Source organism: Gnatocerus cornutus, chromosome 1 (genome assembly GCF_029298725.1).
Source record: "Gnatocerus cornutus isolate USDA-ARS CGAHR chromosome 1, icGnaCorn1.1, whole genome shotgun sequence".
Lineage (NCBI taxonomy): Eukaryota > Metazoa > Arthropoda > Insecta > Coleoptera > Tenebrionidae > Gnatocerus > Gnatocerus cornutus.
Genome location: NC_142233.1, coordinates 19,420,656 through 19,442,557, shown reverse-complemented (window position 1 = coordinate 19,442,557; position 21,902 = coordinate 19,420,656). Strand labels below are relative to the sequence as shown.

The following is a 21,902-nucleotide window of genomic DNA, read 5'->3' as shown; positions in this document are numbered from 1 at the left end:
AATTTTATTCACGCATCTGGAATAATAATGTTAATTTTTGCAATAACTTGGTCATGATGTTGAGAGAACGATTCTGAGATTAGTCTTTCGTAGACCAGTGCTTCATGCGGACGTCTTTAACTGTTCCTGTCTAAGACAACACGGTGTTAAGAAATAAAGAATTCTGTTTTACTTTGAAATGTGTTTTTGTGCCCATTTGTGGACTTTTATCGGTGAAAATTGAACAGAAAATGGTACCGACAAATGGATTTAAAAGGTAAATTTGATCGTTTTTTTTAAATGATTGATGTATAAGATCGACCCATTTCCTACTTATTGATCTAATTTTTCTCTATTGCTGCGCCTTTGATTTAACAATTAAAAAGCATCAAATGCATTGATAAATTGGTAATCATTAATCATAAAGTGACGTATTCACTTTGATACATTTTTCACTCTCAAATAAATTAATGAGACACAAATTAGGAACACTTTGTTAAGTTGTAGAGAAAAAATCAATTTAATTGAATGGTTGTACAATTAATATTTACATCATGCTTTATTTGGTCGATGAATGAAGTTTGTGAAGATTTATAAAGAGTTTTAAAATTATCTCGTAAATTTATTAAGCAGTCGCTGTAGGATTCTGGGACAATGGAATCTGTTTTTGGACGTAAAATTATACAAATAGAAAATTGTGGTCGCCTACGTTTCATGTGGTAGCAAAGGTAGTTTATGGTGATGTCCATTTTATGTATCAGCTTTCAAAAAGTAGGTGTTACTACATATTTTAAGTTTGGACGTTTTATTGTATCCTTACGTAACTTATGTAAATTTGATAAAAGCGTTTTTTTGTTTTATTCTAATTATTGACAATTATGTTTTATTTTTTACTTGTTTTCACCTACACAACAAGCAGATTTGTTTGTATTGTTTTATTCCTATCCCAAAAAAAATCAAAATTTTCTAAAATGAATTCTAATTTTTGAAGTTTAATGTTACGAGGCCAAAATTTTGAACATCACATAGTTTGTAATTTATAATTTGTCAATTCTTATTAGTAACTTTTAATAATAATCAAGTTCAAAAAATTTGTAGGTTACATCTTTCACATCAATTTATCAATAGACTATGGGTATAAACTTGTAATCTTTGAAAATTAGATTTCCAAACATTTCCGACAGTAATACAGATGGTAAATTTTAAAACAAAAATTGATTAAGTTAAATAGTATTCGAGAAAAGATAAAGAAATTAACAACCAATCCCGAAAGCTTATTCTAAAGGTGGAGTAAAAGGTCATCCTAATTTCCTAGGCAACAAGAGTCTGACCAATGAACGATAGTATATGTGTCCATAGTTACCGGTTTTCAAATTCTGTTCAGCTTCCGGATTGGCTACCGTTTTTTTGTCTTAACTCGATTATTTTTTGAGCTAGAAAATTTTTGTTTCAAAATAAGTCTTCGTAAGCCTCTTTTTCTGGACACGAGTTCTGGGACACCTGTATTTACAATATCGTCTAAGCGCGATAGTCATTTGTTTCGAAAATTTTGTCAATGCAGCCAAAGCTTTTTAAAAATGTTGCAGGGGAATTTGTGGTTTATCAATCTTCTGTCATTTTTATGTCACTTATCTTTAGTGAACGGATAATACATACGATTTTCAGAGTTTGATTTATCAAATTTAAGATCTACAAAATCTAACGATAAGTGATGATGAAAAATGTTGCATTTTAAGTTCTTCCTTATAATTCTAAATCGCTATGTACACTCCCGCGCAAAAGTATTTGCCCAACAACATTTTTTTAAGTTACTCTAAAATAATTTCTCCCGCTTTTGTTTGGTGTTTTTTGTTTTAATGTTTATATACTTTATTGATGCTAACAGCAGTTTATTTCTTTTTTTAATGTTTTAGAAAATATCACTTTTTTTATTTTCTTATTGTACCTATTTATAGAAATTTTAAAAAAGTAATCGTTTCACATATTTTTACAATCCATCAGTCTATAAATGCAAAAACGAAAGTGTTAATTGACGTTTACTGTTTTTTTAATATCGTCAACGTATTTGACAACAAAACTTCTTCAATTTTGGTGGCCAAAGTTTATTGTTCAAGTTTTTCTCAAAAAATTAGTGACAGTTTTGTAAAGAAATGGTGAAGAAAGTTTAGTTAGGTGTGGAAACGCGGCGGAAATAACCGCGAAATCGCAAAAGAATTAATAATATTTTTAATTGGGCAAATACTTTTGAGCGGTAGTGACCCTACCTATCTTTCGTAATTTTTGGAATTTGAATTTCTAAAAATTAAGGTACAGATTCGCCTATTTTTTCAGATTTCAGGTAAATTTTCGAACTCTTTTTAGAAATATTTGGATCTTGAAATCTTATTGTTTTTTAATTTCTGCAGATAAAATGACACTGAGAATTTCAGTGATCATGGTCTGAAAGTAATTTTTTTTAATGTTAGATTCTATACATTTAGGTAAAAGCAATAATAAATAACTTATGACAGGAGTTCCAAAATGTTCGCACTTTCTTCTAATGAGAAATTCCCCATTCAAATCAAAGTTACTTGCTTGAAAACAAAATTATATTGAACGCAGACGCGCTGTGATTGGTCATTTTAATATCCTTGTAACTTGAATACTATAAATCTCTTACCTGTATATTATTTGCTGGTGATAATATGTAATTAGTGATTTTAAATTTACCGCCTAAATGAATAAAGCCGCAAAAGTTGAAATTCAAATTTTAATGTCAGTGTATTTAATAATAGTTATTTGTGTACCAAAGCCAAAAAGTGTTTCTTTTTTGGTCGTATACAAACAAGATTTTTCAGGAGACATCATTAAATTTACAAGTTAATTAATTTTTATTTATGATTTATTGATTTAAAATATTTATGAATCCTTCAGAAAAGTTCTTTTTTTTTATTTACATTTGCAGTTTCGGCTTACCAGTTTGTATAAATTAGGTTTGATGTGCCTTTTGATGTTGTTGCAGCAGCACTCCTGCCCCTGTTCATTATTAATAATTCAACACGTCTTTGTTGCACTTTACAGCAGTTTGTCGATTTGATTTTACCCAAATAATTGTAAAATTGGGGGTAATGTCGGTATCTTAATGTATTATGCAAAACTATGGATAGATGGCGCCACCATAGATCGGCCAAAAATGTTTGCGGCCAGAAAAAAAACTTACTTTTAGGTCGCTTTTGAAGCCTAAAAACTACATTTTCAGTTTAAGTCGCCTAAAATAGCTATTTGTGTATCAAGGCCAAAAAGTGGTTCTTTTTTGGCCGAGCCTTTTCTTAATGGCCGAGGCGCTAGCCGAGGCCAGAAAGAAGGCGAGGGCAAAATGGCACTTTTTGGCCGTGTTACAACAAGGTTTTTTAGGCGACATCATAAAATTTACAAGTTAATTAATTTTTTTTTATGATTTATTGATTCAGTCAATTATAACAACTGAATAATTGTAAATATTTATGAATCCTTCAGAAAAGTTCATATTTTCTTTATTTACATTTGCAGTTTCAGCACGTGTAGCTTCACAATTTGTATGAATTAGGTTTAATGTGTTTTTTAATGTTGTTGCAAGAGCACTGCAATAATTCAACACGTCTTTGTTGTACTTTACAGCAGTTTGTCGATTTGATTTTACCCAAATAATTATAAAATTGAGGGTAATATCGGTATCTTGATGTAATATGCAAAACTATGGATAGATGGCGCCACCATAGATCGGCCGAAAATGTTTGCGGCCAGAAAAGACTCACTTTTAGGGCGCTTTTAAGGCCTAAAAATTTCATTTTCAGTTTAAGTCGCCTAAAAAATATATTATGTGGTTTAAAACAAAATTAATTTGAAAGTACTCACTGGAAACTGCGATAGAAATCCAATTAATACACCATTTGGTAAAAACAATAAAATTATTATCATTATTAAAAACATTGTGCAGATATGACTTCCTTGAACCATAGCAAAATAATTGCAAAACAATTAAATCCCCAAATTTAAAAGTCAAAAGTCATTGCTATCAGTTTGGATATGCTAAAATTGTCCTAATAAATTCGCATGGTGCTAATCAAGTTGTACGAAAAGCAATAAATCTTCGTTGATCCATTTTCTTAATTTTGTGTGTTGATCTATAATTTTTCTTCCAGATGGTTCACTCTATTACAAATTTTATCATTTCTTCTAGTGGATACCGTGGAAGGACGTAAGTTGAATAAAATCGTTTTTTTTTCTAAAACAATAGTCAGTGAATTTAGAAATGGGAATTTATTTATTGTACTGGTTTTTTGTGTTCTTGGTGGGTTGTGACATATCAAGACAACTTTATCTACATTGATTCTATTGTACACACATCTAACTGCGTTGAATTTAAATCGAGTGAATTGACGCAATAAGTATTACCTACATCTCTGATTAAATAGAATGATTCTATGACGCCTGAATTAACTACATTTATTTTTACAGCCTCGTATCGCATAGCAAATTAGTAGTTTTGTACTATTTTTAGATAGAGCAATTGTAATTCAACTCATTAATATTATTAACCCGATGTGTCAATGTTGCAGAACTCAACATCTATGAAGAAGAAGTGAGTGGTCCGTGTGCTAATTTTAAAATAGGAGATGACGATTTACAAGCGTATGATTTTATAAGACTTTATCGGTTAGATATTGTTGAAACCACACATCCTGGGATAAGTAAAGTGAAAGGTTCCAACCGTCTTCAAACTGCTTATCGGCTAGATAAAGATGCTGACTTAACTCTTCCTACAAGGTAAACAAAAAAAAACAAAATTAAAATCTAAAAAATATAAATGCGAGGATAAGCTCCAATATGTTTTACAATACAGTCGGACCTCGCCGTTCGCGGATTTGATCTTCGCTAATTTGATTTTACGCAGTGTGCTTCCTCTTTTCGTCGTTCGTAAACTTGAGTTACATCAGTGTACGCAGAATTTTCCGCAGATTCCAAATCTGGAATTTAAATTCAGATCCGACAACAAATAACTGAGTTATGACCAATCAAAGTTTTGGAAAGTTGATTTTCATTTTTTCCTCATTTTTCGTAATTTTGAAAGTTAAATATCTCGGAAACTATTTGAGATATTGAGATGCGGTTTGCGCCATTCTTTTTCTCGGCTCATTTTACGTTAGAAAATGTTCTCAAAAGCCCAAAATTCGATAGTCCATTTTTCGCGAAAAAAAATTGCGACTCAAACGATGAAAATTTTTCATGTTTTTTATTTTTGGCCATAACTTGTAAACTATTTGTCCAATAGATCTCAATTTTGGCCAGTAGATAGATTTTGAGCTCTTCTTTCGACTGATGTATAATTCAATGCTATTAATCGTCGTTTTCATTATGAAAACATTGATTAAAAATCATCCTAAAATGATGTTTCCAAAACAGTTTTTGGCCAATACCTCGTTTATTTATTAAGCAAACTCAACAAATCTGGGTCTCATTTGACGCAGAATTTTACGCTGAATTCAAAAACATGATAATTTTTTAACTTTTGTCAACAAATAACCGAGCTATGGCCGTTTGAAATTTTGGGTTGTCGCCAAAGGGCCAAATTTTTGAAGGTTCAAAACAATTCATGCTCGATATCTCGGAAACTACTTCAGATATTGAGATGCGATTTGCGCCATCGTTTTTCTCTCAATTGTTTACATAAGAAATAGTTTTTTGATTTTTCTACAGTCGAAATTTGCATATTTTCGCAAAAATTCGTGACTAAAACGATGGCCGAATTTCTGATATCGATATCTCCCTTATTTTTTCGAGTAAACTTGAGTTATTATACATCAGTGTACGCAGAATTTTCCGCAGATTCCAAATCTGGAATTTAAATTCAGATCCGACAACAAATAACTGAGTTATCGCCGATCAAAGTTTCGAAAAGTTGATTTTCATTTTTCCTCATTTTTTCTAATTTTTAAAGTCAAATATCTCGGAAACTGTTTGAGATATTGAGATGCGGTTTGCGCCATTCTTTTTCTCGGCTCATTTTACGTCCGAAAATGTTATCAAAAGCCCAAAATTCAATAGTCAATTTTTCGCAAAAAAAATGTATTTTTCTAAACTAAAAAATTGAAGCACAATTTTCAAGGGGGTGCGGAGACCTATTTTCAAGTTTAAGGGGTGCGGCTTACTTGATCGGTTAAGAAACAGTGATTTATGGCAACAAACATTTGACGTGCATTTGAAATCCAAGACACTGCGCATGCGGAGCGTTTTTCATCGGGTTTCTGAGTCCGGCGATTTTCGAGCACTCTGTGCATTCTTAAATTTATAGGCACTTTTCGTCTAAACTAAAAAAAAAGCAACAACAGAAATGAATAACAGATTTTTTAAGAGTGACACTGCGAATCCAAATGACTAACATTTGTGTCCTTCATCGCGTAGGGGAAACCAGGGTAATGGGAGCCTACTAAGGGAAAATGTTGATAAAAACAACATTTGTTAACATTTTTATAATTTTTGAACACAGTTGCTGCATAAATTTGAAAAAATGCAATTAATTATTAAAATTTCGACAGTTTCTTCTAAAAATAAACGAAGATTTTCGCAAGGCAATAATTATACAGTGTTTTTGAAATACACAACCAAAAATTAAATACGTACATAGGTACAATCTTTGGCAATATTTTATGTTAATTGGAAATGTATTTTAAAAACACCTGTATATTCAAGTTTACACATTGATTTGATTTAGATTAAACGAATTTCGCATCTAATTTGATGTTTGTTAATATTTGATTGTCGAAAACCAGTCATGGCAGTTTAAATTATGCATTAATACTACCTAAAAACAAACAATCGCCGGAAAATGAAACAAGGTTTGGCAAACTTGTGCAGAACTTGAACAGAACGATTCGCTTTTACTCATGTCACAATTGCTTCAAGGTCAAACGCTTTGTCTGCCAACTGTTTCCGATAAAAATTTCTAGGGGCTGCTGCCAATTTTGCTTTTTAATAAGTGCATCATGTTATATTAGAAATTTGAACAATTGCTTTTAGAATTTCCTAGACTTTTTGATGCAAATATTCAAAGAAAAAAAGGAAAATTTGTATTAATTATTATTTTATCTTTTTGGTAAATTAATTGTTGAAAAAAAAAAGTGCGCCCAACGTGGGGCTCGAACCCACGACCCTGAGATTAAGAGTCTCATGCTCTACCGACTGAGCTAGCCGGGCTTGATGAAAGACATTCTCCTGGTAATATTTTAAATCTTTATATTTATTTTTACATTTTAGGGATATTTTTCCACAAGGACTACCGGACCAATTTTCTTTTATTTGTACTTTCCGTGCTCGAAGAGTCCCTAAAACAGCATGGCACATAATACGAATCACCGACCTGGAACTGAAGCCTCAGTTTATCATTTCCTTAAATCCAAAGAGTGAAACGATCGAATTTTCTTTGTCGAATTATGAGGGTGAACTGCAAACAATCGTCTTTAACAACACAAATGTATGTTATTTGAGTCACACTTATTATATTTGCATGCCTGGAATCGTCATTAGATCTGTTTAAATTATTATTGCGTTATTTATTAATATGCGCACGAAATCCAGATGTTGACATTCCTAAGATGGTTATTGCAATTTTAATTTTTTTCATAAATTTTCATGAAGGATTAATGGTCCTGTGGCGCAACGGATAACGCGTCTGACTACGGATCAGAAGATTCCAGGTTCGAATCCTGGCAGGATCGCTGAAGTTTTTGGTGTTTTTTTAGATTTTCGATAGGAACTGGCATAAGGTTCATTTTGGAGTATCAAGGGAAAAAGTGATTTTATATTTGGATTGTATAGAAAGTGCAAGGAAGTTGTTGGAACCTAGAGGCCCCATAGATGTAAACGGCCTTATTTCTGTTGCCAAAATGGCAAACTCTAGGCAGACTGTGCCAGTGAGTATTTTTTAGTTTATAATTAAGTATAACTAAGCACCTTACTGTATATACACTGAAACTAACTTTTTTTTCTTTTTTCTCGTTGCCCTAGCACTCATTCCCGGTAAGTTTAAAATCACAACATTATTAACCGTAGCTGTTAGGTATGAAAATATACTAACTGATAGCCATAATAAACTTGAACTTAAAGTTCGCCATTTTATTACAAAATACAGGGTGATTTTTAAAAAACGGCAGGCGTCGAACATATTACACATTTCTGAATCAAGAAAATTAATATCTTTCAAATTATGAAAAAACAAATATGGGTGCCAATTTAAAATAAGAAAGTTGAGAATCGCCCAAAAGATACTAAGACATTTAGAAAAAATTTAAAATCATCAGTTTATAGTAAATTAAAAACCATTTAATTTGTTTTCTAAATTGTTTAAATCGGTTCATAAATAAAAATTCTACAACGCCTGCCGTTTTTTAAAAATCACCCTGTATATAAAATATATAAATTATGTAAAATATTTAAACGGCACAAAAGAAACTAATACTAATAAATGATTGGGTGCATTATTTTAAAAATCATTGTATGTTAATTATATTCAACATAAACCGTATACATTTGTAGAATGAAACTGTTAATTGCGTATACAGAGTGTCCCAGAACTCATGACCCATAGAGCAATACAGTGCCGACCGCAATACAGATGGTAAATTTCTAAACAAAAATTAATTAAGTTTAATAGTATTCGAAAAAGGATAAAAAATTAACAACCAATCCCGGAAACTTATTCTAAAGATGAAGTAAAATATCCTAGGCAACGAGAGTGTAACGTTCATTTGACCAATGAATGATAGTATGTGTCCATAGTTACCGATCTTCAAATACTGTTCTGCTTCGGGATTGGCTACGGTTTTTTCCTAAATTATTTTTTAAGCTAGAAAATTTTTGTTTCGAAATTTTAATTCATAATTGTTGCCCCCATAAGCCTTTTTTCTCTAGGTCACGAGTTCTGGGACACCTGTATAATCCTGTAAAATCGTTTAATTGCATTTATTTTATTGCATAAACAAAGCATTTAGAAAATAAAACAAAATAATTTTTTTTAAATGCCGAACTTCGAAAAAATAACGGTTTTTCCCAAAAATGGCAAAAACTTCATGGAATTTATCATTTTAATTTATGTTTGTATTTTTTTCTGAAGAGTACATTTCAGAACAAACATTTAGAAAAAAAATCGTCCCAATAAGTAATTTTTTGAAAAAGTCATAGCTATTTATAAGGCATTTTTTGGAAAAATTCATAATTTTTTTGGATTGGGTAAAAAAATGAGAAAAAAATCTGAGAACTGTTTTTCATCCTACAGAAAAACCGAAAAGAGTCGGGGTCAAAAGTGGTCGATTTGGTGTGAAATACCCCATGGTCTTTTTCAAAATAATAAATCCACCAACACTGCGATTTACCCCTAAAATACAACCGGCAACAATCTCTAGTGAAAAATGTTGTGTTGGCGATATTCAAGTTGAAATATCCGGTTTATTGCAAAAAATAATATCTTGATCGAAATTATCACTTTACAGTTTGTTTATTTATTTATTTTTTACGTTTAAGATGTCATAAACTCGCATGCTATACTTTAGATATACAGTAGAACCTCGATTATCCGGGTATGACGAATTTTATTTATTTCTATCATAAACCACGTTAGTACTTATTAATTCTCTCCGAAAAATATAATCCTCGGTAGTATAGTGGTCAGTATCCCCGCCTGTCACGCGGGAGACCGGGGTTCGATTCCCCGCCGGGGAGGATTTTTTTTTTTATTTTTCCAAATAAAAACAGACTTTATTTGAATTTTGTAACGGATGTTCTTTATATTTATATGTATACAATTAAGGCAACTGAACTTTCCAATTAGACTCATTTTTGCTATCATGTCTGTATTTTAAATATTCCCTCGTTGCTACGAAAACAAAGCTATTATAGAGCATTCTGTGTCGAAATGGGATATTATAGTATTCAAACGAATGCGGAAATAGCTCTATTACAAAGAGGAAAATTTGGAAAAATTGTATAAAAAACTCATTCATGCCTTGCCGCTCGTTTCATAAACTTGGATTCGTGCCTTAAATTTTGCTTTATGAAACTCGGTGTTTTAATGTACTATTGTGGGTCTTGAAACGATTATATAATAAAGCGACAGTAGACCAACTTACTCTTTTCCATAACTCCCTTGCTTGCAAAGCTCTTGAAATGACATTTTTTGATTGTTGCAAGCAAAGTAACTATGGAAACAGGAAGCTGAATACTAGATTTTTATCTAGAAAGGACTTAGCGAAACACCAAAACGATTATACAGGTGTACCCGAATAAAGTGCAAAGATTTTAACCCCAATATCGGACACCGCTGTAGATAACAATTCTGCAAAAAAAAATCGAAATTCGAATAGGGCAAAACCCCCTCGGATTACCCGTTATTCGACGCTTATGGCACCGAACTCAGCAACTGTTTCCCAAAGACTGCAAAAACCGTTCGAACAAAAAACGTTTACGATCGCTCTTATCATTCTTGTTTAACTTTCACTTAATTAATGGTTTTGAAACATCATTTTTAAAAGTGCCAATTGCGGAAAATAAATCTGTTTGAAATAAATTGGGCCCTGTTTGGTTTGGAAGATGTTTTTTTCCGATTCGCTTTGTGGATCAAACAGAAATTTTTATTAGAAACGGAATAATAAAAAAGTTACCTGAACTAATTACGAAAAATGTTGAATTCAAATGATCCAATTCAGTTCAATCCGCAAAGAAAACAGTTTTTAAAACTTTATGTTAATCACACTTCTGAAAAAACCACTGACGAATAATAAAAAAATCTAAAATAATCCAAATTTGAACAATTTGGCCCTGGAAAATCCACATTTTTCTACCACGAATGTTAAACTGACTGGAACCCGATAAAGACATTTTTTGCCACTTGTTTATTAGCGTTTTTATTCCCAATTTCTGCAGAAGACTTTATTAATTTTTTTCTCGCGAAATTTGCCTATTATGTCAAACTGCTTTGTCTGATATTGGGGTTAAAATCTTGGCATTTTATTCGGGTACACCTGTATACCGTCGTCAAGTGTATGACCGATTGGTATCTAAGGAAATTAAAGAATCTGATTGGCTTAAAGAATGATGTATTATATAATCAGATTATTGTCGAGTTAAGAAATTATTAAAGTCCGTGTTTTTTTTTAAAGTCACCAACACCGCACTCTCCCACCTCTTTACAACCGGCAACGTCGTCGATGGTGACTTTTTGGTGATTAAATCAAATAGGTTAGTTGCCTAATTGACAATTTGATTACACAAAACAGCCTTTCAGCCTGTGGCGAGTCTTTTCACTATTTAATCCTTTGATTTGCAATCCAACAGGCTATAAAAGAAACGTTTTTAACGGAAACACTGCGTAATTTTCAGAAATATCAAAAATTTGTCAATTATTTTCTCACCAAAAATCTCCCTAGCCAACGTTGCCGGTTGTAATCCAGGGGAAGATTGCGGTGTTGGTGGTTTTAAAAAATGGTAAAATATTTTTTTCTTATACAGGGTGGCCCATCTAAGACTTTCGGGCTCAATATCTTTGTTATTTATGAACGGATTTTTCCAAAATTTAAAATATAATTTCTTGAATAGGTAAGGATGATGTGACATTACCAGCGTCATCCTTGTCTTAAAAATGTTAATTTTACTTGTCTTATTTTAAATTTTAATTAGTTAAAAGTTATGTCATTTTATAAAACAGCAATAATTATACGCGTGTGCCAAAAATCAACCGTCTAGCAAGTCAAGTTGCCGAGAAAAAGACAAAAAAGGACCTCAACATTTCCAAAAGATACTAACTGATAGTCGGCTATGAAACAATTGACTTCTACAGCGAGTTTAAATTTTGGACATCCCTGACTTGTTGATGAATCCGTGACATTCATGACATTTGTGACATTCATTTGAGGTTATGTTTATTTTTGAGCATTATGATGAGGACTATTGATTTAAACATGCACATTCACGATTTTTTATCTCGATCTTTTAGTAACTAATCACAATGCGTTGAACCGAGCATCGTTTCTCGACATTTGTGATATTTCTCGTTTGAGGTTATGTTTACTTTTAAGCATGATGATGAATATCATTCATTTAAACTTGCGCAGAACGATTTATCCCGATCTTTTGAAATTGAAAACTAATCACAATGCATCAGACAGCGTTTTGGTGCAAAAATTTCATAGGCACAAGGAAATGTGAGCGAAAAACTTGTTGAAAGTTGGTCGTCACCAGAAAAATGATTGCAGAATGGTTCGTTATGAGGTGCAACTAGTATTTACGACTTCTTTAGCACTGTCACAGGTTTATTGGAAATGGAAATTCAGTGACACGTATGCAGTGAAGCGATTTGACTCATTTATGATTGCATTTGCGTTAAAACAGTAATCTCATTTATGATGAAGACAGAATTAGATGATCACAAGATTTCGTCCTTTTTCAGGAAACTACTTTACTTTGATTAACAAATAATTTGTTACAAGGTATTTTATTGTAAGGTACAAAGTTTTAACAGTGAATAAACTATACCAGTGACAATTATGGCAATGTAACACCATATTTTCTACAATAGTAATGAACGAATGTACAAAAATTTACAAATGTATCAGATATTTACACTGTTACAACATGTCTCTGTACTTTGAACATTTATAACAAGTGCAAATAATGCTGGAATATTGTAAGCGTTTGGTCACTGGCATTTTGCTTGTTGGCGATGCGATGAGATTTGGCTTTTTTTTACTAGCAACTCATTTCTTGAACTTTCTTGTAACGAAATGGACACAAACAATTAGGGGCAGTATAAGTTTTTGGATATGTTCTGTGATGGCGAAGAATGAATTTGAGGCCCCTTGGTCCGAGCAAATCGCTTGTCGCTTTCAACTGGAACATATGCATCGATGATACTAGTCATTTTCCTTCGCTGAACACTTACCATGTAATGTTGCGGCGACTCTTCATCGAATTCATCAACAAGCAGGGTTTTGGACTTTTAGCAGCTTGGTTACTGTCTGTCAAACATATCCACCCATGTTAGAAGAATCCAAGTGGCATAGTCGTTCATGGTGGTCAACAACACCGTCCAGAACGTTCTGCAATCGTTCTTAATGCTTGCAGCAGGGTACGATAGGGTGTCAATAAGAGTCCTTTACATGTTTGCATCTTTTGGCGGTTCATTGAGAAAAAACAGGTTCAATATTGAAAGTAACAGTCCGTGTTGAAGTACTGCATCATTTTCAGTGTGTTGCTTTCAGTCTTGTTCGTCTTTTTTCACTCGTCCAAGTTATTAATTGGTTGTTTAAAGAATTATCCCATTGAAAGAGTCGACCGACGATACTTTGTTAGAAATATCATGTGTGCAATTTTCATTAGAACGCAGTTATAAATGATGTTCATTGTCATTTTGTTTCATTTTTTTCTTGCACTACTTCTTTGACTCGTTATTCTTTCTTAGTGAGAAATTGTCTTGATACCGTGCAAGCACATTTTTCATATGATAATAGAGGGGGTATAGTGGTCCTAGATCGTTAGGTAGTTCGCAAGGTTTGTTGAAGCAACAAATACAACTCGCAACATCATGCACCATATTCAGTTCGAAAACACGAATCTGAAATATCAGATGTAAACAGTGTTCCTACAATTTGCAATGACCTTAGAAAATGTAACTCACTATTATGCGTTTTTGGTGATCCAAAACCGCTTAGTTGTCGGTAAGTACATGTATCTGATTTGCATATTACTTATACGTCTTGGTATCATTAGTTGGTTTCCTATTCAAAGTTTCATATGCTAATCTTTCGAAACGGAATATTAATGGTACTTACTGTACGACCAATTTGGACTTGAAAAAACTTTCATGATAACACCTTTTAGCATGGCGGTCTTGAAAGTGTGCAGAATTGTGCCTACATTTGTCGATTCGACTTTGTTTCTACAAATCATAATTGAAACATACGAATTTATTAGTCGCATAGCCACTAAATACCACAAAACTCCGTTTTGACATGGGTAAGCTTGTCTTTGCCGTTGCTCTTGTAGGTTCTAAGCCACTCAACGATACAGCATTCTTCGTTACTTTTGCATACCAACTATACCGACTGCACCAGCATTTTTCGATAGCAGCACTACGTCCTAGATTTCATACGTATTGTGAACCAATTTTGACTTCTTGACTACGGCAGTTCACATATTGGAGCTTCGAGCTTAATCTACTTTGGATTAATGACATTATTAAACAAAAGAAAAATGTTAAAAGTATCTAGTACCATACATTTTATAGGCGCAGTAAAGAAGTTTGCCGAAAAAGGATGAAATCAGCTAATTCTGTCTCCATCATAATTAAAATAACTGTTTTAACGTAAATGCAATCATAAATGAGTCAAATCGCTTCACTGCATACGTGTCACTGAATTTCCATTTCCAATAAACCAGTGACATTTCTAAAGAAGTCGTGAATTCTAGTTGCACCTCATAGCAAACCAATCTGCAATCATTTTTCTGGTGATAACCAACTTTCAACAAGTTTTTTTACTCACATTTCCTTGTGCCTACGCATTTTTTACACCAAAACGTTGCCTGATGCATTGTGATTAGTTTGCAATTTCAAAAGATCGAGATAAATCGTTCTGCGCAAGTTTAAATCAATGATTTTCATCATCATGCTCAAAAGTAAACATAACCTCAAATGAGAAATATTACAAATGTCAAGAACGTCACTGACGTCAGCGATTATTGACAGACCGAACGCAGGGATGTCCAAAATTGGGCGTGGGAAATTATTTTTTTCATAGCCGACTATGATTTTGCATCTTTTGGAAATGTTGAGGGGCTTTTTTCTCTTTTTCTCGGCAACTTGACTAGCTAGACGGTTGAGTTTTGGCACACTCGGATAATTATTGATGTTTTATAAAATGACATAAATCTTAACTAATTTAAATTTAAAATAAGACAAGTAAAATTAACATTTTTAAGACAAGGATGACGCTGGTAATGTCACATCATCCTTACCTATTCAAGAAATTATATTTTAAATTTTAGAAAAATCCGTTCATAAATGACAAAGATATTGAGCCCGAAAGTCTTAGATGGGCCACCCTGTATATCTTTATTCAGTAGTATCAAATCTATAAAAAAATATAATGCATTCACGATCTTTTTAGACCGCGGCAAGCCATGGAAATCTAGTAACTTGGTTGGTAGCCAACCTTGGTGAGCTAAAGTTTCCTGAAAATGATTGACATTCGTTCTGTCGATTGGAGTTGTCACCTTCTTTTGGTTATGAATTGAGTCTGAAACCTTTCCTCTGTTGCCAGTTTGAACCGAACATTCCGAACTTGATAATTTTATTGAATTTTTATCTAAAATTTTAAAATTATTTTTCAACAAAAGCAAACTTTGGCGAATTTCGTTAACTAAAAAGTGCAGCAATTTAGAATTTTAATTGTTTTTGTTTACATAAAGTCTTGTGATCGTTCACTTCTCTGTGTTTGTAACTCATAGACTTAATAATTTTGAAAAGTGTTGTTTTCTCGGCATAAAATTCTAATTGTTGCCGCTTATCAGCCAAAAGTTTTCATCTTTGGTGTCCAGAACTTTGGAAACGGTTGCACGCCGCACCTAAAAATATTTTGAAAACAAACGTCTATGGGACTTTGTACCTTACAAAGAATATATTTTTAACACCTGAGATCATTTCAAGCCGATCTTTTCGAAACTGCAAATAGCACATTTTTTGTTCGAAAACGAAATCACTTTAGGCATTTTATTGCAATATTTTGAAGATAATGCCTTTAAACTGTTACTTACACGATTAAAAGGAAACACACGATTTTTCCGGTATCAGAAAAGGGGCAAACTTGCATGCATGAAACCACATGTCAGATGTGACAGTAAAAAAACTACCTCTGTCAGTCATTGTAGCCAACAAAAAGAAAAAAAAACATGGCCTACTCTGGTCTAAAAAGATTATATACGTAATAAATAGAAGGAGAATTTTTTTGCATACCAGTGTTATTAACTCTTTTCTTTAACCACTAATTTTGTACTTTTCTTATCATTCTCTTCAGAATCATTACATGATCTAGCTTTATTAATGGAAATATATTTTATAATTTTTTGTAGATTGACCTACAATGGATGCTAATGAGCTGCGACCCCACTAAACCAGAACGTGAGAATTGCGATGAAATACCGGTATTGAATTCTTCCCAAATAATGAAATTTTAAAACGACGACTTTTTTTAGGAAGTCGGACCTGTTCATCCCCCATTTAAGCAAGGTCCAGGACCGGAATCTTGTAACGTTATTTGTCCCCAAGGACCTCCTGGTTACAATGGTACAAATGTAAGTATTTTCACAAATTCGACTTGGAGCTAAACTTCAACATATAAACTACCTACGTTATAAACAAAAGGGTTCTCCTGGAATGCCTGGAGAACCAGGTCAACCAGGATCATTAGGTCGAACAGGACCTCCAGGTCCGAGAGGTGAAAGAGGAGAATTTGGAAGACCAGGATATCCAGTATGTTCGCTGGCGATGGCTTTTAACGGTTAACTCACATAAAACACAAAGTTGCACAAAGACGCTTTTAATTTGTCTAATGTTACATTTACTAATAGGGAAGACCAGGACCAAGAGGTCCCATGGGCTTAATTGGTGAACCAGGATTTCCTGGACGATCTGGATTAAGGGGATTTCCGGGGGTGCCAGGGTCACCTGTAGGTTTTCACTAACATTAATTTTGCATGAGAAACAAATTATTACATTGGCAATCCGAAGAATGAAAAATTTAACTTTAGTAGTAAAGCATGGTAACTCACAAGGTTTTGTCTAAAAAAACTAATTTTCAGAATTTCCATCAGTTTAGTTATTTTTTGCTTAATATGTATAGGGATCACCAGGCCTGCAAGGTTTTCCAGGGATTAGAGGCATACAAGGTCCACCAGGGGCTCCTGGAAAAGATGCCACCACCGGTTTAAAGGGAGAAAAAGTAAGTTAATAGGTTTTTATTTATAAAATTTCAGATTAATTTTAGGGAGAACCTGGTAACGTTGGTCCTAAAGGAGATAGAGGATCAAATGGAATCCCGGGTTTGCCAGGAGTTCAAGGGCTGCCTGGACTTCAAGGTCCTCCAGGTCCAGTTAGCACTACAAGTAGAGGAGAAGTTGTTCAAGGGCCTATAGGTCCACAAGGTCCTCCAGGATTACCAGGACCAGAAGGTCCGCGTGGAAATAGAGGCGCTAGAGGAGAACGCGGCTTTCCAGGTCGATTTGGAGTTCCTGGTTTAAATGGATCCAAAGGTGACAAAGGCGATACAGGACAGTCGGGTGAACGAGGATTTCCAGGTCCTCCTGTAAGTATCTAAGACACGAGTTAATTAGTTATTGATCGATTTAAAATAGGGTCCTCCAGGACTTGTGGTTGGACAACATACAGCTACTGATGGACCTTATCCAGGTCCACGAGGAGAACCTGGATTTCCTGGAGTACAAGGTCTAAAAGGCGACAAAGGAGAACGCGGCGAAAAGGGAGAGTCTGGAACAAAAGGAGATCAAGGTATTTTAAATATAAAAAGCACAATTATTGTAATATTAATATTTCAAATTTTCAGGTGAAAGAGGTTTTACTGGCCTCGCGGGATTAGACGGTCTTCGTGGCCCTCCAGGAGAACCCGGAGTTCCAGGTCTGGAAGGTTCTAAGGGTGAACCGGGTTTCGTTGGAGCTCCTGGTTTGCAAGGATTGATAGGACCTGCGGGAATACCGGTAAATTCACCATAGTGTAATCCCTACTGGTGTAAACACTTTTTTTGAAGGGCGCCTTAGGTCCACCTGGATTACCAGGTCCTCCTGGAGAAAAAGGCGAACTTGGACCACAAGGCCCTCCAGGTTTACCAAGTATTCTTTCTCCATCAGGAGATAAATCATTGTTACCAGGACCACCCGGAAATCCTGGAGAACCTGGATCTGAGGGTGAAAAAGGTGAACGCGGTGTCCCTGGATTACCTGGACCTCCAGGTCTTGTTGGTCCCCAAGGTCCTCAAGGTCCAGAGGGCATTTCTGGAAAAGATGGAGAACAGGTTAATTATAACGCATCCAATTTTGGACCCTTTACATAAAAGTTGACAGGGTCCGCCTGGAGTTCCAGGAAATACCGGACCACAAGGACCAGAAGGTAAATATGGTCAAACAGGACATCCTGGGCCACCAGGAATTCCAGGAGAAAGAGGTGATCATGGTAATCACGGAGAACCCGGAGAGCAAGGCCCCATAGGACCACGAGGGTTACCTGGTCATATGGTACGTGTTAAACCAATACGAAACTATACTATAGTTGTATAAAGGGTCCAACAGGATTGCCTGGAAGTCCAGGATCAAGTGGATCACCAGGAATTCCAGGTCAGCCAGGACTTCCCGGACCTCCAGGACCCCCAGGGCCTCAAGGTGAAGGTGGTGATGGTGGTGTTAAACAATTGATTGTCGACAGTACGGGAGCACCGGGAATTCATGGACCAAGAGGTTATCCAGGACCTCCCGGATTGGTAAGAACTTTTACTGAATATTATTTTGAGTTCCTTTTTTATAATGTAGCCTGGAGAGAGAGGGGCTTCTGGTGAAAGAGGGCCTGAAGGTCAGCCAGGATTTCCAGGCCTACCAGGAAAAGAAGGTCCCTCTGGATTTCCCGGTCCACCAGGACAAAGGGGGCAGCCAGGATTACCAGGGACACAAGGGTCTCCGGTGAGTTATAAAATACGTAATAAAGTAGAATGAAATAAAAATAAAACTCAAATCAGTCTAGAGCTCCATTTAAGTTGAAATTTTCGTACATGACAATCAATATACTACATTTAAAATATAAAACACTGATTTTATTCTACATAAATACAAACTAAAAATAAGTGTATAACAAGATATTCAGTACAACTAGTTCCAAGTAACATTGGCTAAAATACATGGGAAAGACAATGGATACATCTAAACTTGCTGTAAAAGTTATATATAAAAACCTAATCACAAATAGTTATAAAATAAATGTATAACGCATTACACTTACGATGGTAATTCTGCAAGCTTTTTAACCAAAACCCCTTTCAATTTTGGATGAATACTGACTTTATTGAACTTGGACTGTGCATACTTATTAGGAATGTACTTGCTTTTGGTAGAGTTCGCATTCATAAGTAAATTTGCAAATTTAATAATAATGTGTTTAAACTCGCACAATTGATATCCAGTTCTCTGTATAAGTTCAGGTGTCCAAATTTTTGAAAGACAAGTTGCATCGTTCAAAATAGCCATTGAGAAGCAAAAAGCAGCGACTGCTTGAAGTGAGGGCTTCACATGAGACAAGGTATGATCAAGCAACGCCAACTCCAACAAGTATTTGGAAAGATTATGTTGTTCAATCCGAACTTTCCCAATTTTACTGTAATGTCTCAAGAAATGTATTGAAAGAGGCTTTCCCAAGTTGTAATCCAATGACATCAAAATACTCATTTCCATGTGCAAAATCTGTCGAGATGAATAGGTGTTATCACAAATATACACGAAGTCACTGAGTTCTGGCAGATACATTTCTTCATATTTACAAGCCACAAGTAATGCTGCTGTCCCAACCAACTGGAGATTCGCACGATTTACTTCTTTGTTTTCCTGGAGATATCTGTCAACCATTGAAACACACAAGTGTAAAGTTTCTAAACAAAGACCAAAGTTTGTGTGAACTTGAACCAACCAGTTGACCAGTATTGTACGCATTCGCGGAGAAGATTTGTGACCTTCTAAAAAATCTTCTTTAACAGCATGTTGAACTTCATATTCACGGAGATAATTGAAAATATCATATAAATACTCAGGAACCATTAGAGGGTCACTACTTGCCACATCTTCAATTACAGTATTGATTTGAATTGACGAAAATGACTTGGGTTTGCTGAGTTCTTTCTTTGTTCCATTCTTCGCATCTTGAGGTTTCGATACGGGTTTGCTGTCTTTAGTGGGATCGAGTTTAGAAGGCAGTTTACCATTGATTTTATTGCCGAGCTCATCTAACGCAGGTCGTTTTGAAAGCCCTCTCGGTTTTGCCAGGGCTTTCACAGGTTTCACGTGGATATTTTCACGGTCTACAATGGTCGGGACGATATCACGTTGGCGATTGGCCATCTAAAAGAGAAAAAACATTAATCACATATTTTATTAAAGCATGCAAATTTTTCGCAATTAAGGTAAAATCAACATAAACAGGGCAAAACATATTTAGAATTTGTTAAATATAAACTAAAATAAGCGAGTACTTTGTTGTTAAATTGGTTTGAAAAAGTTTAGTGAAAAACGCCATTTGAAAAATGACCGTTACAACGGTGGAATCTTTCGTTTGCTCAAGAAATGTGGTTCTTCACGGAAACAAAAGATATTAGAAGAAAACTTACCTTAAAATGTTGGTTAAAACCTTAAAATTCAAAATATAATTAAAATTTTAAGTCTGAGGACTTCGTTTTCGGGGCAATTTTTAAAATGATTTCTCTGACGATTTACCATTCAATAAAGCATCTGTCAACTGGACATTTAAACTTTACGGCGTTCTTGATTGGCGCGATGTACTCGATAACCACGCCTTGAGAAATATATTCATGGCGCTAAATTTAAACAGTATTGTAGACAGGCCACCAGTAAAACACTATTAATTTTTAAACCAGTAATTCTGTTATTAGACAAAAATTTTAGTTTACTTCTTTCTTGTTTAGTGTAGTTATTAATTTTTCGACAATGTTTTCTGGTAATTTTAACATTTTTGATGTTTTAGGGAAAAAGTTTCACAGAATCTGAGCTTCGTGATATTTGTGCATCAGTTTTGAGAGGTAAAATTTTCTCTAATATTTAATCAAATACCGTTTATTAAAAAATATATACTTTATTAGACCAGCTAGCTGAATTGACAGCCACATTCATAGGACCGCCTGGGCCTCCAGGTCTTTCTAGACCTGGTCGTCCGGGTCCTCCAGGTGATCAAGGTCCTCCAGGTACTCAGGTTTTTTTAAAACCATTTTTGTTCTCACTCTTTGGTTTAGACAGCGCACTGCCTTTTATTAATAGCAAAAATTGCATGCAGATAGACACGCTGAACTAATAATGGGATTACGGGGGCCCCCTGGACCTCCTGGCTTGGCGAGACGGGGTATTCCAGGAAAATCAGGAGTCCCCGGTATCCCAGGTTAGCTTTTCACTGTGGTATAAATTTAAAAACTGGGTGTTTACTTTGTTTGTAATGAAAAGGTGATGCTGGCCCTGTTGGGTTACCTGGTGAACGGGGTTTTATGGGAATGCCAGGACCAGCAGGTCCTCCAGGATCTATAGGGCTACCTGGAGAACGAGGAGAAAAAGGTGACAAAGGTATAGAAGGCATAGGTGTTGAAGGACCCATGGGACCTAGAGGTCTTCCAGGTAAAGAGACTAATGATGTATGAGTGGTGGAGAATACAAGTGTCTTGTTGTAGGACCTCCTGGGTCTACAGGCGTTGGAATTGTCGGAAGAGCGGGAGAAAGAGGAGACACTGGAAGACCTGGACCGCCGGGTTTAAGAGGAGCTCCAGGAGCCCAAGGTGCTCCAGGATTTTGCGAATTCTGCAACAATGCTCAAAATTTCCAATATTATGCTGCTGCAGTAGCCAGATCAGGTGGAACAGATAAAGGACCGTAAAGAAATTCAACGACATCCAATAATTGTGTTCAATTTGTTAATCTTTTCATATTTTTCCAGTGTTCCTAATAAAAGTGTTAGTACTTAATGATTTCAGAAATCCACAAGAATGTACATATTAGCCGAATATGCTCCACTAATAAATATCTATAATATTTGTTTGGAATTTGTATCTTGGGCAGATCGCGATTATGGAATTTGAGTGTTATGGCAAATTTT

General features: G+C 34.7%; 2 protein-coding genes, 1 long non-coding RNA gene and 3 other non-coding genes across 8 annotated transcripts; 3 read left to right on the top strand and 3 right to left on the bottom strand.

The window, feature by feature from the left end:
- Positions 1–99: 99 nt before the first annotated feature.
- On the top strand, positions 100–21,842 carry LOC148180803 (uncharacterized). 3 transcript variants are annotated; one of them, XM_088045356.1, is made up of 22 exons: positions 100–256; positions 4,140–4,195; positions 4,557–4,764; positions 7,252–7,468; positions 7,737–7,907; positions 8,002–8,013; positions 16,111–16,182; positions 16,234–16,332; positions 16,609–16,707; positions 16,881–16,979; positions 17,025–17,342; positions 17,392–17,545; positions 17,601–17,752; positions 17,803–18,066; positions 18,116–18,286; positions 18,331–18,528; positions 18,578–18,724; positions 20,790–20,844; positions 20,905–21,006; positions 21,096–21,197; positions 21,260–21,427; positions 21,481–21,842. In XM_088045356.1, exons 1-22 carry the CDS (start codon positions 231–233, stop codon positions 21,681–21,683), a joined length of 3,093 nt encoding a protein of 1,030 aa, XP_087901482.1. In that variant the 5' UTR covers positions 100–230; the 3' UTR covers positions 21,684–21,842. The 3 variants fall into 3 exon arrangements, with proteins under 3 accessions (XP_087901482.1, XP_087901474.1, XP_087901490.1); XM_088045348.1 differs by lacking the exon at positions 16,609–16,707 and adding an exon at positions 16,403–16,510; XM_088045364.1 differs by lacking the exons at positions 8,002–8,013; positions 16,609–16,707 and adding an exon at positions 16,403–16,510.
- Positions 7,119–7,191, bottom strand: TRNAK-CUU (transfer RNA lysine (anticodon CUU)). Its single transcript has one exon. It is a non-coding gene; the product is annotated as a tRNA-Lys (tRNA).
- On the top strand, positions 7,640–7,712 carry TRNAR-ACG (transfer RNA arginine (anticodon ACG)). The gene has a single exon. It is a non-coding gene; the product is annotated as a tRNA-Arg (tRNA).
- TRNAD-GUC (transfer RNA aspartic acid (anticodon GUC)) lies at positions 9,640–9,711 on the top strand. Its single transcript has one exon. It is a non-coding gene; the product is annotated as a tRNA-Asp (tRNA).
- On the bottom strand, positions 12,437–14,316 carry LOC148180805 (uncharacterized). Its single transcript, XR_015770270.1, has 3 exons — positions 13,661–14,316; positions 12,926–13,597; positions 12,437–12,873 (listed from the first exon to the last, which is right to left on the bottom strand). It is a non-coding gene; the product is annotated as an uncharacterized LOC148180805 (long non-coding RNA).
- On the bottom strand, positions 19,037–20,532 carry LOC148180804 (G2/mitotic-specific cyclin-B2-like). Its single transcript, XM_088036669.1, has 2 exons — positions 20,416–20,532; positions 19,037–20,149 (listed from the first exon to the last, which is right to left on the bottom strand). Exon 2 carries the CDS (start codon positions 20,147–20,149, stop codon positions 19,037–19,039), a length of 1,113 nt encoding a protein of 370 aa, XP_087892795.1. The 5' UTR covers positions 20,416–20,532.
- Positions 21,843–21,902: the final 60 nt, after the last annotated feature.